Source organism: Leptonotus elevatus, chromosome 3, assembly GCF_054856555.1.
Source record: "Leptonotus elevatus isolate MCC_2025b chromosome 3, RoL_Lele_1.0, whole genome shotgun sequence".
Taxonomy (NCBI): domain Eukaryota; kingdom Metazoa; phylum Chordata; class Actinopteri; order Syngnathiformes; family Syngnathidae; genus Leptonotus; species Leptonotus elevatus.
The window spans coordinates 28,154,088-28,170,748 of record NC_141241.1 but is presented as its reverse complement, the minus strand read 5'-3'; the positions used below and the strand labels follow the sequence as shown (position 1 = coordinate 28,170,748).

Genomic DNA, 16,661 nt, shown 5'->3' with positions numbered 1-16,661 from the left:
TCAAACATAGTACATCTGTACCATGTGTGGCAAACAGAGGCCAACCCACATACATTTGCAAGGAACAGAATGTGAACTCTTTGGAGTTACTCTATGTGGATTAGCCCATTACTAAATCCAACGGTTCACATATTTTGCACCCCGGAGTCCCGCACTGTGAATGTTTACATTAATTTACATTTGATGTTTGCGACCAATAAAAAACATACAAATATTGGATATAAGTGAGCTGTATTAATTTCAACAAACTTTGTCAATTGCTTTGGCTTAGATGACGATTTTATGAAGGGTTCACATTTCTTTCACCTGGCTGTATAATGCCATACCAACCAACTGTTCTTACCTAGTATGTAGTCCTGGTAGGCTTTGAACCTCTCATAAAACAGAAGATGGCCTGTTTGGAATGTGTCTGGTAACCTTGAATTGATTCCGCCACTGCGTCCAGATCTCTGAAGCTGGGTCCCTGCCTTATCAGCAATGGAGTTGTCTGTGCCACTGTCGTCGTCGTCGTCGTCGTCATCGTCATCGTCATCATCATCATCATCATCATCATCTGCTTCATTTTGAAAAAGAGCTGCAGCATTTAAAAACAAAATGGAATAAGTCAACGTTGAGTCGAGTGAGTGATTGATTGATTACAGACCCAGCGGTTCTGTTTATACACAGCGGTTATCCAGACAAGCTGACTCCAGCTTATTTACCAAACAAAATTAAGCGTAAGACGTCGTGGCACATACCTTGAGTTACATACTGCATGTGTTCCGCTTCAGAACTCGAAATGGTGTTACTTTCTTCACCATATATGACGGGCGATTCCAAGCATACAACCAAGGCATTTTTCTTCTTGCTTATATCCAGAATTCTTTCTGCAGATCGGTCAACATCCATTTCTTCGCCACAGAGAACTCCACGAAACAAATGTACTTCAAATGGGATTGTTGAAGTAGTGATAGGGACCAACGCCCACACCAAATAACTTTCAAAATTTCCCTGGTTTGCAGTCAACGAGTCAGCTGGGTTTAATAGCAACTGTTCTTTTGTTACACTACCGCCACCTTCTGACTTGGAATGAGAACGACGAGACGACGCTTTGTATGGAGGACCAAAAGTTTATCTGTCAAACTCACCCAAAGTTTGGTGGGCAGGTCCTAACACCTGATTGGTCACCCTGCTCACCAAGTCAAGGCAAATCAATTTCAGGATCATGAATTGATGCAGAGTGAGTAGCTAGTAAACACAATTCGATAGGCTGAGTGACACTATTGACCTCAATGGGTGCGTTACCATTAGACTCAGATTTACGCTCTCATGAGATGCTTTTTGAGGCGTGTTAAAATGGAAGTCACTTTTTTTCCCGCATTTCCTGTAGTCATGTGACCCCGCCCGGTAAAAGGAAGTAGGAAGTACAGGGCTACTCGCTTTTGTGTTGGAAATGCTTCCTGAGGGGACAAGGCTGCCGCGACTCCACACACGCATACTATTTATTTTCGTGACTTTTTTTGTTTTAATTGCTTTATTTAACAAATTGAAATCAAAAGCCAAACATGGCAAATATTAAGCAAACTATCATCATCACAGTACACAACAATCTCACAATAACAGTAAAGGGAAAGGGGGGAAAAGGAAAAAAGATTAAAAAAATGCCAGGGGTCTTAAACTAAGAAATATTAAAAACACCAAAATGAGAACACAAAATTAAGGGCTTGATAGCCTTCTTATTTTTGGAAGTAGAGATGGACTGTTAATATACATCTACATCTTTCAAAAAAAGAAAAAAAAAAGGTTTCGACTTTACATATTTACATTTATGAATATAAACTTAGCAAGATAAATTAAAAGATTAATCAAATAATATTATTTTTTAAATTAATTGTCATAGTTCAAAAATCCCCCCCAAAAAACATTCGGTAAGGAAAGCTCAAAGTTACAAAAGATATTGTCCAAAATAAATTTGCAAATGTCTTGCCATAGCTTGCGAGCATAAGTACATTTCCAAAACAGATGCACAAGAGTCTCTGATTGGGAGCCACAGAAGAAGCAGTTCAGATCCATATCATAACCAAATGTAACAAAAAGGATTTTACAGGAAAACAACGATGAATAATTTTGAAAGAAACTTCCTTTACCTTGTTCACTAAAAATAATTTCTGAGGCAGGGTCCAAATTTTTTCCCAACATAATTCTTTTAATTTTTATTTTTTATTTATTTTATTTTATTATTATTATTCTGGAGAGCTCAGTTCATTCGGTAATTTTACCGATTTGACATGTCATCATCATTACTCTCTTTTTTTATTTTATTTTTTTTATTTATTATTTATTTTTTAAATATTTTTTTTAGACATTTTTATTTTGTATGTGGGTGTGTATGTGCATGTGTGTGTGTGTGTGAGTGTGTGAGTGTGTATGCATTAGTTCACCTAAAACCTATTAAAAAATCCCATACCGTTCACCTAAATCGAACACTTCAGAATCCAGCCAGAGTCTTGAGGCCGTCAGGAGACCCGAGGAAGGACCCAAGAAAAAAAAGGAAAGTGGAATCCAGCACCGACCAGACACCACCCACCACCCACCAGGCCACCAACCAGAGTCCTTCACCAACCCCAGAAACCTCTAAATTCCAACAAATCAGGGAGACCTCAAGAGACCAAAGGAGAGACTGAGGAAAGGAAGGAAGGACAAACGAAGCAGAGTGAGATCCACAGACACTAGCCTCCACAGATTCAACGACCTGAGGAAGAAGCAGATTGTGTCTGAGTTTCGATAGATGCTGGTGTGGTGGATCTGGCATGCATGAAAATCTCCACCAAAGAGGGGGGCCGTCGACCCCTGCCAGGACAGAGCAAGCGCAACACCTCAGGGCCCCCCAGGCCACGACAGCGCCAAGGGACAACCCCCGAGCCCTGCAGGGGCCACCAGCCGGAGAACAAACCCAGGAGCAGGAGCGCCCCCAACCCAACGCAGCAGGACGGGACACTGCAGGCCCGCCAGGCACCCCACCGGCCCACAGCCCCCGCTGCCCCCGCGACCCCGCCCCATCCACCCCAACCCAGCCCCAGCTGCCCCCCACCCAGCCACCACCACGCACCCCCCAAAAGTGTGTTATGTGCCATATATGTCTATAAACAAAGTGTATTGTGCAAAACTAGTGCAGTGAGTTAAGAGGAGCGACCAGCGAGGCCCCCCCTAACCGGGCGGGGGCAGGAGGCGCACCCGCCCACCAAAACCCCACCCACCCCACCGGGACCCCGGCAGGGCGATAGGGCTCGCCCCCCGGATACTGGGGCCCGCCCGAGGTGCCAGGAGGTCCACCGGAGCGGGGCGGGCACAACACCAAACCACCCCCCCGCCCGGAGCCCCGAGACCCGGGCCACGGATGGAGGGGAGGGGGAGGACGGCGGACAGGGAAGGGGGAAGGGACGGGGGAAGGAGACGACAAGAAGGGCAAGGGGCAGCGGCAGGGCCGCAGAGAGAGGGGGAGAGGAGGAGGAAGGGTGACGAGGGAGAAGGGACAGGGAGGCGGAAGACGGGCGGGGAGTTGGCGAGGAGGGAGAGGCAGCAAGGGGGAGGAAGGGGGAGGGGAGAGGGAACCATGGGGCACCCCGGCGGCCCACAGGCCCCGAACTGCGTCGCCGGGCCCGGAGCAACGGACCGCGCCGGGGCGGTGCCGTCCCCGGACACCAGGGAGAGACCCGCAACGCAGCACCCCCCAAGAGACCCAGGGAACGGCCAAGACGCAGCCGCCACCCAGCAGCCAACAGAGGGGCAGAGCCCCCCCACGCCCAGCCAGGGGGGGACAGCACCTATAACCACTGGTATTCAGTGAATCCGAATATTAACCCTTGGTGCCCATTGGAGGTGAATCTTGAGGAGTTGGTGATTAAGGTGTCGTTTGATGTAGTCTGCTCGATCCTGCTGGCAGCAACTGGGTTCCTGACTATAAAAACACAAATTGTTTACACGACAGTTCCAGTATGATATTGCAGGTGACACAGACACAATATCAGACTGGAAAAAAGCACGGATTTTGCGATTGTTTTTATGACAGGAAAGATTGAAACATAATCTACCAATTGGTGATTCAGTGATATCAGCAATATGAGTGTCAGCTACAACACCAATGTGACCCCTATACAGCATTAATACACCAGAAGGAATAGCATAAAAAACTACAGCAAATTGTTTGGGCGTCACAGGAATCAGAAAGTGTAGAAGAAAGTAAATAACACTCTCCTGTTGTTAAATGATTGACTCACCCAGATTATATTTTGATCAAACCAAGTCTTTAAAAAAAATGATTTTTTCTTGTAACAAATGTCTTGGTTATTCCAAATAGAGTAGCGGTGTGGTGAAAATGTATGCTTGTAAATGAGTAACCAAGCAAGCAATGCCTGCTTATGGAAGTTTGATAAGCGAATGGGGATTCTTTCAATTTCATAATTACATGACAACAGAAATCTTAATCCACCAATTTTAGAAAAAACATAGTTCGAAATACAGTTCCAAATTGAGTCAGGATTATTCAGAAAATACCTAATCCAATTCATTTTAAATGTATTATTAAATTAAGTCCCCCTTTCTCATATTCATATTCATAACCACAGTTTTTTTTAATGTCATGCGTTTTATTCTTCCATTAAAATACCTTCTGCTTTACGTATCAAGATTCTACCTCTTAAAGACAAATCTCTAAGAAGCCACATATTACAACTTTTTTTTAAAGTTTTTTCAACAATCGGTGCAAAATTCAGGGGCCTTCTGTTTTTTTCGGCTTTAATGATAGCTATTCTTAAATATTTAACCAAGTCTTTGACAAGAATGTTCAAAATCGAGCCAACAACAGAGTCTTTCACTGGCATACACTCACATTTATTTACATTCAGGTATAGTCAAGAAGCCCTAGAGAACACATTTATGATATCCAGAGCAGACGCTATCTGGTCAAAGTCTTTGAGAAAAAGAGTGGTATCATCGGCTAATTGACTAATAAATATTTCTCGCGCTGCAATTTTAATTCCTTTTAAAGCGCTTGACTAAATACGGTTAGCTAAAAGTTGCGTAACAAGAAGGAAGAGGTAAGGAGAAATCCGACATCCTTGTCGGATTCCCCGTTTAATGTCAAAACAAGGAGTTGTACCAGTACTCAATTTAATAGAGCTGTTATTATTAGCATACAGGCATACAGGGTGCGAATAGCTTTATGTAAAAAATAACCCAAACAATTTTTTTATAAAGATTTACAAATAAACTCCTGTTCCACTGAATCAAACGCTTTATAAAAATCCAGAAATAGGATATAACTATTGTATTTATTCTCGTGACGTTGCATGACGAGCTATTAGCGTGACGTGACCGTCTACAAGAACTGCGAGATCTCGCGAGAGTCGAGGTGGGACATTACGAGAATTACGCCTCAGAAGCAAATCAATCTTCAATAGAAACACCTACAAGTCAAAACTGTACTTTAGCGAAAGAGTAGAAATATCGCTTTTATTTTGACGTTGGTTTTGCACAACAACAAGGCTTTATCACTCTATATCTGCAAAAAAATCCATAACCGTAGCCGCCGTGTTTCTAACCTCCTCAGGCCGAAGCAGTCGATTAGACAAGATTTGAGTGAATCGGGCTTTAGCCCCGCCCACTAACTTTGACGGGCAAATTTGACAGATAAAATTAATTCATGAAAGGCTGCAACACAAGAACATGAAATAAATAAATACAGAAATAATTATATATATATATATATATTTATATATGTAGGTTTATTTAATGATTGGTTTATTTAATTATATATTTAATTAATAAATGACACATTTATTTCATTATTGGTTTATTTAATTCCATATTTAATTATTTCATGACACATTTAATTATTTCATGACACATTTATTTAATTATTTAATGGTGTATTCATTTATTTAATTTAGGCACTTTTGGACCTACATTGCTTTGGAGTACTTGTGGTTTGGAAGGACATTGAGGAGGGTTAGGACGAAGCGAGCCAATGTCGGTATTTAATAACTTATCAAATGTACTGCCTGATTAGACCTTTTGGGTTTTTATGTTTTTGTTTAGTTTTTTGTTTTGTGTGTTTTCTTTTTCTTGAGACTTGTTTGACAGCACTATTCTAGTTTGTGTGCTCAGTTTGAATTGGATGTTGGAGTTTGAATTAACAAAGAAAGCAACAACAACAAAAAGAGCCAGATCTAGGCCAGGTCAAAAATGGCAAAAATATACATGCCTGATGACATAAACTAAACTTTTTAAACCCACTCCTATGCTGTCATAGACGTGAGTCTTAGAAATAGTTTGGCTGATCATTTTGTAGAATTGTATTAATCTAAAAGCTGTCAGTGCAAAGTTTTGTGATACAACAGTATTTTTTAAGATTACAAAGTCTTCTCTGAATACATAAATGTATGTCTGTGAGTACAATAAGTGTTCAAAATGAAGAAAGACGAGTAAGAGAAATTACATCACGTAATTCACAGGGAGGAATGACGGCGTGGTTACTTTCTGACCTGCCCATGATGACCTAGTTGACATCATTTCCACACGCTTTAGATACATACACACAGACGTGAATTTGTGGCCACAGTGAAGACCTCACAGTCATAGAAATGACAGTTGTATTCAGAAGACTAGATCCATACCCACATTAAAACAATTCTAACCCAAACTATTTCGGTTTGTTCTCACATTAAAAAAAAGTGCTTTCTCAGAATCATGTGTTATGACTTTTAATTCTAATTTTGTGCATGGATTTTTACAAATACAAATGGTTGGAGTCACACATACATCTTTTTGACAGCTATTTTAGTTCATATATTCGCACCTTTAGTCGAGGCTCTCAAACAGTACCACTTTTTCTAAATAAAGCTTGTATTATTATTATTTTTTAACACTAGCCCAATATGTTTGTGAATTTCTCTAGCTTTTATAAGTCACATTAATAGTGGAAAACAATTCTCAAATGTTTTGTATCGGTCTAAAAAAATCTGGCAAAATCTGTGCGTGCCATCGTCGCCGCGGTGGATGGGGGAAAAATTGAGGGGCCCCGCCAAAATTTTTTTGCACCGGGGCCTCTCAGCATGATGTTACGCCACTGGTTTTGTGAGATAACTAGTTGTCTATTCTAGTGCAGAATTGCTCAACTTGACATTGCAAATCATGTAGTTAGGAAACTGACTCCCATCACTCAACTCAACTCAATATTTATGGAGGGCAGCAGATACAATGAAAACAGCAGAGGCCCCAGAATTTAACCCGGTGGAACACCATACATTCCATTATGTGAATTGATATTGCACATATTCGATCAAACACTTTCTTTTTTTGCTTGACGTAGCTAGTATGAAGGAATTACAATAATAAAATAAATCACACGACATTCCATCCCAATTGCCACAAGTCGACTACTGAGCAGACAAAATTCCCTACAACACAGATAGGCCAAGCAATTTAACGTGATCACCTGCAGCCAATGACGGAGCGGAGGAAGAGACAAGGCTCGGTCTTTGTTAAAAACTTCCCGTAGGTCGTGGCATTCTGCTGGCACATTTTCAAGGTTATTGGATTCCATTGTTGCTTTAACTGGGCCATAGTTACCGCTGACTGCAGGCAATGTGAGTGACAAAACAAACTCCATCTCTTAACCTAGGTATGACCCAGTTTATGTCAGGGTTGTGCCTAGCCAGCCAAGTAAGACCCAGGACCACCAAGGCTGACTGGAAGGGTATAACGAAAAATTGTCTCGTTTCAACAAGATTTCCCGACAAACGCATGTGTAGATTCTCCGTTCTATGCGTAATCACCCCCAAGAGGTGCCTGTTGAGGTCATACACTTCCTTGGTTTTATCAAGTCTAACTATAGGACATTTCAAGGTGTTAACAATTTTCGGGTCGACAATACAATCATCCGCCTCAGAGTCCACCGCGGACGTGGTTGAAGACTGAGCAGCCGTGTCTGCTGCTGCAGGTTATCGCTCCTCCTTCCGCTCCCGCTGCCGCTCCCGCGATCTGTTGTCCAATCGAATGGCGAGGTTGATGAGTTCCTCCAGACCGGATGTCTCGTCCAGTGCAGCCAACTCGTCTTTGATTCATGGGCTGAGGTCCCGCAGGAAAGCAGGCAATGAAGCTCGAAGCTCCGGATTGGCTTTACTGACTGCCATCGTCCATAATGCCGCCTGGCCGGAAAGTAGGCTCATTACGAAGGCGACCTTGGCGCCATCGTTAGGGAAAGTTTGCGGCTGTTGATCAAAAACCAGACGACACTGGTGAATGAATTGGTCACACCCACCAATGTCGCCGGAGTAGCGGGAAGGATGGGGAACATTGGGTTCCCGAAGTACGGAGTTACCAGCTGATTTGGCCGTGGGCGCGGAGGAGACAGGGGACGCCCCAGCTAGCCGATCTCTGCTCTACCTTCAAGGTAAGAAACCCGATCTGGGCGGTTAGCATCGACATGGCTTCCTTCAGTTCACGGAAGTATTGCTGTTCAAGTAAGGCTGGCCAATGCCTGGCAAAGACTGTCGGGGTCTGCGGGGTCCATTCTGGTCGGGTTATTCTGTCATGATTGGGTTGTGTTTGTTGGACCCCAAAAGAAAAAGGGCAGACCCAGCCAGGGCAAAAGTCACTCAATTTTAATGAAACAACAAAAGCGCACAACACGTGGACAAAAGGTTGCCTAACAAAAGGCGGCGACGACAAAAAGATGTACGTCGTGGGCAAAAACAAGAAAACACAAAATCACGCCGGAGGGCGGATAAAACAGAAGGGAGTGTAGCACACAAAATTGATTAAAGAAAAACGCTACTAGTCTAATTACTTGTGGTGTCCACAACACCAAGAAAGATTGCCGCTAGAAAGGTAGCAGTATCGAAAACGTCAGGTATATTGAGTAGCGTCGCGGAGCAATAACACGACACTCTTCTCTGTTGCTGCCAGGCTTTTATTTCGGGCTGATGACATAATGGGCAGCAGGTGTGTCGGCAATTACAGTGCATATACCATGCACGTTATGGCTCATTGTATGTGTTCAAACACCGCTTAAATTTATATTTAAAAATATTAGCTAGGATATTAATTAGTTAATTATTTAGTGTCAACCTTGTAAACCCAATAACGACACTATCGCTTGTGGTTATTTAGTAGCCATAGCTAACTGGCTTAATTGACTTCCGTGTTGTTAGCTTCGAAAGCTACTTTGTTTTACCGCCTCAGATTTCATGTATTGTGTGTAATTTCATTGCGTTAAAAAAATAATAATTATTTTTTTTATAAAGATGTAGCAGACCTTCAAAGTGAGAGTCATTCTGAACGGGAGCATGGCGCATCAGTAGTAATTTTTATCGGGAGCCAGACGGTACATGATTTTATTGATTTATTTATTTTATTTATTCATTTATACTTACATGCTATTTTTCCGGTCTGGGGGTGCAGAGGCTACAAAAAAACTAAAACTAAAAAACTTAAATTATATTTTTAGAAGTTTTAATTTTCAAGTGTTTTAATGTTTGTATAATGTTCTTAAAAAATATATATGTGGGGCCCTTTTGCTGGGCCCCACAAGTTTAGACCTCTTTTTGAGGGTCAAGACTTGGTTTTAGAGTTATATGTTTGAATTGAGTCATGGTTGAGGTTAGGGTAAGGAATAGGGGTAGGCAATCATTTTTTATGGTTGGGGTTAGGGGAAGGGGCTAGGAAATGCATTATGTCAATGAGATGGCCCCACAAAGATAGTAAAACAAACGTGTATGTGTGTGTGTGTGCGTGCGTGTGTGTGAGGTCGTCACCGTGGCGGTGACGTATGTGTTTATTTAAATCTTGTCAATTATTTCACGCAACTGCATCCTGCAGGTGGTCAACTACAACTGCCTTTGGTGGCGGTTAAAGGTGCCTCTCTCAAATACTGATGTTTAAGTAAATATGCCGTATCCTAGAAAGTAACCTTTAGCTTTAGCAGACTCCTAGATTTACTCTTTATTACAACATCGATTAAGCGCCATAACTGCTTTAAAAATCCAATGATTTCCGCCACCCTGACTGCCTGGTGGAAGGCACTAGAAATGACAAAAGCCAAAGTGGAGCCCAGCGGGCTTTCTCCCCTATGGCATAACCCCGACTTTCAAATTAACAACCAATCGTTTTATTTGAATGTGTGGGAGCAGAAAGGAATTACACATCTCCACCATCTCTTCTCAGATAATATGTTTATATCATATACATCCTTGCTCCAAAAATATAAAATAAAAAACGGAAACTTTTTACATTATTTGCAAGTTAAAAGTATGATAAAGAAACAAATTCCAACACTCCAGGGTACGCTCCAACCGCCTGTTTTAGCTAAAGATATTACCAAGCTTTCTCCGACAACAACAAAAAAACTCTCAAAAATATATAAGTTACTTTCATATACTGATAAAACGTCTTTACCCATCTCAAAATGGGAAACAGACTTGTCTATAACTCCGGAATCTGTCTTTTGGATTCAAGTTTGTGAAAATGTTTTTAAAATGACAAAACACACAAATTTACAACTTATCCAATATAAAATTATTCACAGAACATACATTACTCAATATATGATGAAGAAAATGGGACTCTCAGACTCCGACATTTGTCTCCAGTGTTTACAAAACACTACAGACACTTATTTTCATGCTTTATGGTTATGTACTCCGGTTATGTGTTTCTGGACTAAAGTCTTAGAAAAACTTTCCGCTGTCTTGGACTGTAGGATACCGTTCTCTCCAAACTTGTGTTTGCTAGGTGACTTAACAACAATTGACTTACCACATAAACAATTTCAATCTATACTTGTAGCCCTTACTATCGCAAAAAAAACAATTCTTGTTAACTGGAAAAATAAACAAACTTTGAATATCGACCAATGGTCTAACCTCCTCATAAATCATATTTTAATGGAAAAAATATCTGCCTCAAATAAAAACCAAATGTCAAAATTTAAAGAAACATGGTCTACGTATATAGAATTTTTTAACCTAAACTTGGATTTTAATTCTGCCTGTTAGCGAGAGCCACAGCAGCGTTATAACTTGCATTGATGTTTCTGTATTAGGCAATTTGTAACTAATGGTTGTGTTTCTATAGTCAGGAACCCGGCTGCTGCCAGCGGGATCGAGCGGATTCACCTCCGATGGGCACCAGGGGTTGATATTCGGATTCACGGCATGCCAGTGGGTTAATTCTGTGGGTGCTGTCCCCCCTGGCGGGGAGTGGGCGGGTCTGCCCCTCTGTTGGCTGCTGGGTGGCGGCTGCGTCTTGGCCGTTCCCTGGGTCTCTTGGGGGGTGCTGCGTTGCGGGGCTTTCCCTGGTGTCGGGGGCGGCGCCGTTCCGGCGCGGTCCGTCGCTCTGGGCCCGGCGACGCGGTTCGGGGCCTGTGGGCCGCCGGGGTGCCCGGTGGTTCCCTCTCCCCTCCCCCTTCCTCCCCCTTGCTGCCTCTCCCTCCTCGCCTCTCCCCGCCCGTCCTCCGCCTCCCTGTCCCCTCTCCCTCGTCGCCCTTCCTCCTCCTCTCCCCCTCTCCTTGCGTCCCTGCCGCTGCCCCCTGCCCTTCTTGTCGTCCCCTTCCCTCCTCCCTTCCCCTTCCCCGGTACGCCTTCCTTCCCCTCCCCTGGGCCGGGGGCTCCATCCATGGCCCGGGTCTCGGTGCTATGGGGGCCGGCGGGGGTGGCTGGGGTTTGGTGTCGTGCCCGCCCCGCTCCGGTGGGCGTCCTGACACCTCGGGCGGGACCCAGTATCCGGGGGGCGAGCCCTATCGCCCCGCCGGACGGGTCCCATATGCCCGCCGGGGTCCTGGTGGGGTGGGTCGGGGCTTGGTGGGCCGGTGCGCCTCCTGCCCCCGCCCGGTTGGGGGGGGCCCCGCTGGTCACACCTCTTAACTCACTACACTAGGTTTGCACAATACACTTTTATAGACATATAGGGCACATAACACACTTTGGGGGGTGGGGTAGGGTGGAAACACCGTCTTCACCCTACAACTCCCCTCCAATTTTAATACACCACACAACTTGTGGGTGGGGGGGGGGGGCTTGTGGGGGTGCCATCGGTTGGGGGCCGCAGTATAGAGCAGTGCTGCGGTCCCCTGTCCGTGTCGCCACCCCCAGCCCCCCCCCCCCCCGCCCTATCTATTTTTTTTAATGCACCACATACACTCAGCAACATGCTTGGGTGGCGGGTGGATCGGAGCGTGGGAATATCATTTCCATCGGCTCCGGTTCACCTGCTCCTAATTTTAATGCACCACACACACACACTTGTATATACACTGGGTGGGGTCACATTCACGGTTTAGGGGTAGAGTTCGCCAGTCCGCGAGCTGGCGGACTCAGTAACAGGGGTTAATTTTCACAAAGAACGCTGGGGTGACGACCGGGGCCTTCCCCCGCTGGGCCTGGGGTTCGGGGGTGTCGGCCGCCCTCCGGTGCCCCCATCTCCCCCTTCTGCCCCCGGTGTTCCGTCCTTCCACACGGCGGGGGGTGGGGTGGGCGCGGCTGCCCTCTCCGCTCCGCTGTCCGGCCCCTCTTCGGCGCCGGTGCCTGGGTGCGGGTGGTCCCCGGGGGCTGGGGGTCGGGGGTTGGGGGGCTGCCGGTTGGTCGGGGTGGGGTTGGGGGGGGGGCGGCTTTGTTGGGGGGGGGGGGGGGCGGTGGTGGGGGTTGCGGGGTGGGGGGGTGCTGGGGGTGGGGGGTGTCTGGGGGATTGGGGGCGGCTGGGGCTGGGTTGGGGTGGGTGGCGGGGGTGGATGGGGGGCGGGGGGTCGTGGGGGGGCGGGGGTTGGGGGCCGGTGGGGTGCCTGGTGGGCCTGCAGTGCCCCGTCCTGCTGCGTTGGGCCGGGGGCGCGGGCCGTGTTGGGGCGGGGGGCGCTCCTGCTCCTGGGTTTGCTCTCCGGCCGGTGGCCCTGGTGGGGCCCGGGGGTCGTCCTTTGGCGCTGCCGCGGCCTGGGGGGCCCTGAGGTGTTGCGCTTGCTCTGTTCCGGCGGGGGTCGACGGCTCCCCTCTTTGGTGGAGATTTTCATGCATGCCAGATCCACCACACCAGCATCTACCGAAACTCAGACACAATCTGTTTCCTCCTCAGGTTATTGAATCGGTGGAGGCTGGTGTCTCGGATCTCACGCGGCTTCGTCTGTCCTTCCTTCCTTTTCTCGGTCTCTCCGTTGGTCTCTTGAGGCCTCCCTGATTTTATGTTTTTTGGATTTGTTGGGGTCTGGATGTTTCTTGGGCTGGGGAGGAGTTCTGGTGGGGGGTGTCTGGTCGGTGCTGGATTTCACCTTCCTTGGTTTTCTTCGGTCCCCTCGGGTCTCCTGGTGTTCGATTTAGGTGAATGGTATGAGATTTTTTTTCTAATAGGTTTTCTGGTGAGCTAACAAATACACACACGCACGCACGCACGCACGCACGCACGCACGCACATACACATACTCACCCACACACACAAAAAAATATATATATATGTATGTATGTATGTATATATATATGTATGTATATATGTGTATATATATATATATTAAAAAAAAAATTAAAAAAAAGAGCAATGATGATGACATTTCCGAATGAACAATACTGAGCTCTTAATAAAAAAAGAAAAAAAAAAAAAAAGAAAAAAAGAAAAAGAAAGAAAGTAACCTTTAGCGATGTTTGAGGAGGAACTGTAGTCTGATTACTTGTGTGGAAAAACGCTAGATTCATTGACACATTACTGGCATCACTGTTGGTGACACAGAAATCAGTCAAAAATAGTTAAACTTGTACACAAAAGTACCATTTTGATACACTTTGAATATGCCACCCAAAAAAGTAACCTAATGTAATGTAAGCGTTAAAAATCCATGGCTTCAGCTCCATGTGGTTTATGGTGTTATTTGTTTTTCATTACTGTTTAACTTGTATGTAAATGCTCGGCAGTGCATCGGAAGCACAGGCCAGAATGCGATAAGAACAGAAAGAAGTCTGTTGTTTTTTAGTGTGGAGTGACCCAGTGTTTTCACGAGTGTGTCCACTCCAATTTTTAGACTTTACCCTGTAGACAAATAAAACATGGCAGAATGTATTTGGTGAAATTTTATGCAACATTTATTTTGAAAACTGATCAACAAAGAGCATGCACAGTGCTTACCAAACTTTCAAATTAAGGTTTATGCCATAGCTGCCCTGAACAGATTTAAATAAAATTAATAATTGATAAAAATCATATTTGTTGGTTCTGTAATGTTTAATACTAGTCCTACTAAAATGATGTTTTCACTGCGACAATGTATAGATATTGTTATGTATCGGCTTTGTACTGTTTTGCACTCCCCCCCCCCCAAAAAAACTACCTAAATGGAAAGCGCATTTATATTTTATGCTGTATATATATAAATCCGTCAAAAAATAATCATGATATTATTTTGTTTGCATTCTGATTATTTTTTAGTCCTTCTTAAAATGGTAAAAGAGAGCTCCCTAACGTTGAGAGTGCATTGAACGTTTCAATTTTCAATGAAATGTGGTCTAAAGATCTTCTGCAATTTTATTGTCACTGCAGTCTGCTGACCGTCATTTACTTACTAAAAACTAAAGGTGCAGTCTGTTACTCCAAAATTGTGGAATTATTTTACACATGAGCTAAGAGCTGCCTCTTTTGTAGACATAAAAAAAAAAAGGTGTAAAAACACATTTATTAGGAAGGCTTTCCAGTATGACTTGATCTGTGTTTTTGTGTACTAACTGAAAAATGTGACTCGCTTGTGCTTTGTAAGTCCCCTCTGTAAGAAGTGCTATGTCAATATCATTTTCATTTCATTTCATGTTTATTTGAGTCGGGAAAGACGATACAACATGAATGAGAAACAATCTCTAAAGTACAGCATCAGGGCATTTGTATCGTATGCTAATTTACAAGTTCAGCGTTGTTGTAAAAGACTATTATGTTTATTGTATACCTCTATAATGGCGCAACACTGCAACTGCAGTTAAAATGTGTTCCTGACGAGCTCAATCAACACCGCTGGAGCGCTGTGTTGAACAATATCAGTGGCTCAAGCTGGGGGTGGCGAACAAATTAGGTGGAGGTGGCCACCTCTAAATTTTGTACACAGGAAAAACTCTGTCTTAGCGCTATCACGCATCATGAATAAGCGCACGACTGCTCGGGTCCATGGCAGAACATACAATGAAAGGCAAAATGAAAAAAAGTAACAAAACAAAGAGGCGCCACCATGTGGCACGGTGACATACTACAGGTTGTTACAAGTTTTAAATCAGTTTTTTGAGTTTCTGACTTTTACAATAATAATAATAATAATAATTAATAAATTTTATTAATAGGCGCCTTTCTGGACACTCAAGGTCACCTTACAACAAAAGCTAAAAACATAAGAACAACATAAAATAAAATAGAATAAATAAAAAAAACGATGCAGTTATGGACAGAGTGAGTAGGCTCGTCTAAACAGATGCGTTTTGAGGCTGTATTTGAAATGTGTTAATGAGTCTATGTTACGGAGGTCAGCGGGGAGAGTGTTCCACAGCTGGGGAGCAGAGCGACTGAAAGCTCTGCTCCCCATGATGACAAGGCGGGCAGGGGCGACAGTGAGGAGGAGAGAGGAGGAGGAACGAAGAGAGCGGGCAGGTGTGGCAATGTGGATAAGGTTGCTTATAGGTATGGAAGGGTGAGGTCGTGGATGGCTTTGAAAGTGAGGAGCAGGATTTTATATTGGATGCGGTGTGTGATGGGGAGTGAAGTGTGTCTTCTGCCCAGATTTAGTCATAAATGTTTTAATTTCCTCATTTCCTCAGTAGAGCTTTGTTCTGTGGATATATCCTTGTGAGTGTTATCGCAATTTCTGCCAGGTGTAGTCATGACTGAATAACTTCCTCTATCCCTCAAATGGGCTTTGTTCTGTGTTTGAATAGTGTCCTTGAGTATTATCGCATGTCCGGTCAACTTCCTAACTGTTTACTGTGTGGTACCGCCCTTCAAGATGGTATAAGAATGTTGTAAATCCTCTGTAATCTTCGCACTTGTGAGAGGCTACAGCCGTTGTCTGTAACTCACTAGTGCCCGGAATATTCTGTAGAAATAAAAGCTTTGAAGGAACTGTTCATCGATCTCCAGCCTGTATTCAGATAACCAACATTCTCACTACCCGAAAGAAAACGAACATGCGGAAGAAAAAGCATATCTTCCAACAGGAGCCAGTGGAGCTGTTGGAGGACAGGTGTGATGTGGTTTATGGATGGTGTATGTGTGATGATGCGAGTGGCTGAGTTTTGGACCAACTGAAGTTTATGGAGGGTTTTTTGAGGGAAACCGACCAGGAGGGAGTTGCAGTAATCAAGTTGGGAGGTGATGAGGCTGTGTACGAGAATAGCAGTGGAGTGAGGGGTGAGAGACGAGCAAGCGCCGCTGGATTGTTTTTGAGATAGTAGTATGCTGAGCGAGTGAAGTGGTTGATGTGTGAGGTGAAGGAGAGGGTGCTATCGAGGATGACACCCAAACTCTTGACCTGAAAGGAAGGGGAGATGGTGGAACTGTCAAAGGAAATAGATACATTGTTTATTTTATTTAGGGTGGATTTGGTGCCAATGAGGAGAGCTGGGTGTCATACACGTAGCAGTGAAAGTGAATGTGATGTTTCCTGAAGATGTTTCAGAGGG

General features: G+C 44.3%; 1 protein-coding gene across 1 annotated transcript in view; it reads right to left on the bottom strand.

Annotated features, from left to right (window-relative positions):
* The window catches only part of shcbp1 (SHC SH2-domain binding protein 1), a 34,489-nt gene extending 33,189 nt beyond the window's left edge, over positions 1–1,300 (bottom strand). Inside the window, exons 1-2 of the mRNA XM_086071500.1 lie at positions 738–1,300; positions 344–574 (exon numbers count right to left, since the gene is read on the bottom strand). Of these exons, the coding sequence (XP_085927626.1) occupies positions 344–574; positions 738–888 (382 nt within the window). The 5' untranslated portion in view covers positions 889–1,300. The remainder of the gene's footprint in view (positions 1–343; positions 575–737) is intronic.
* Between the last annotated feature and the right edge of the window lie 15,361 nt (positions 1,301–16,661).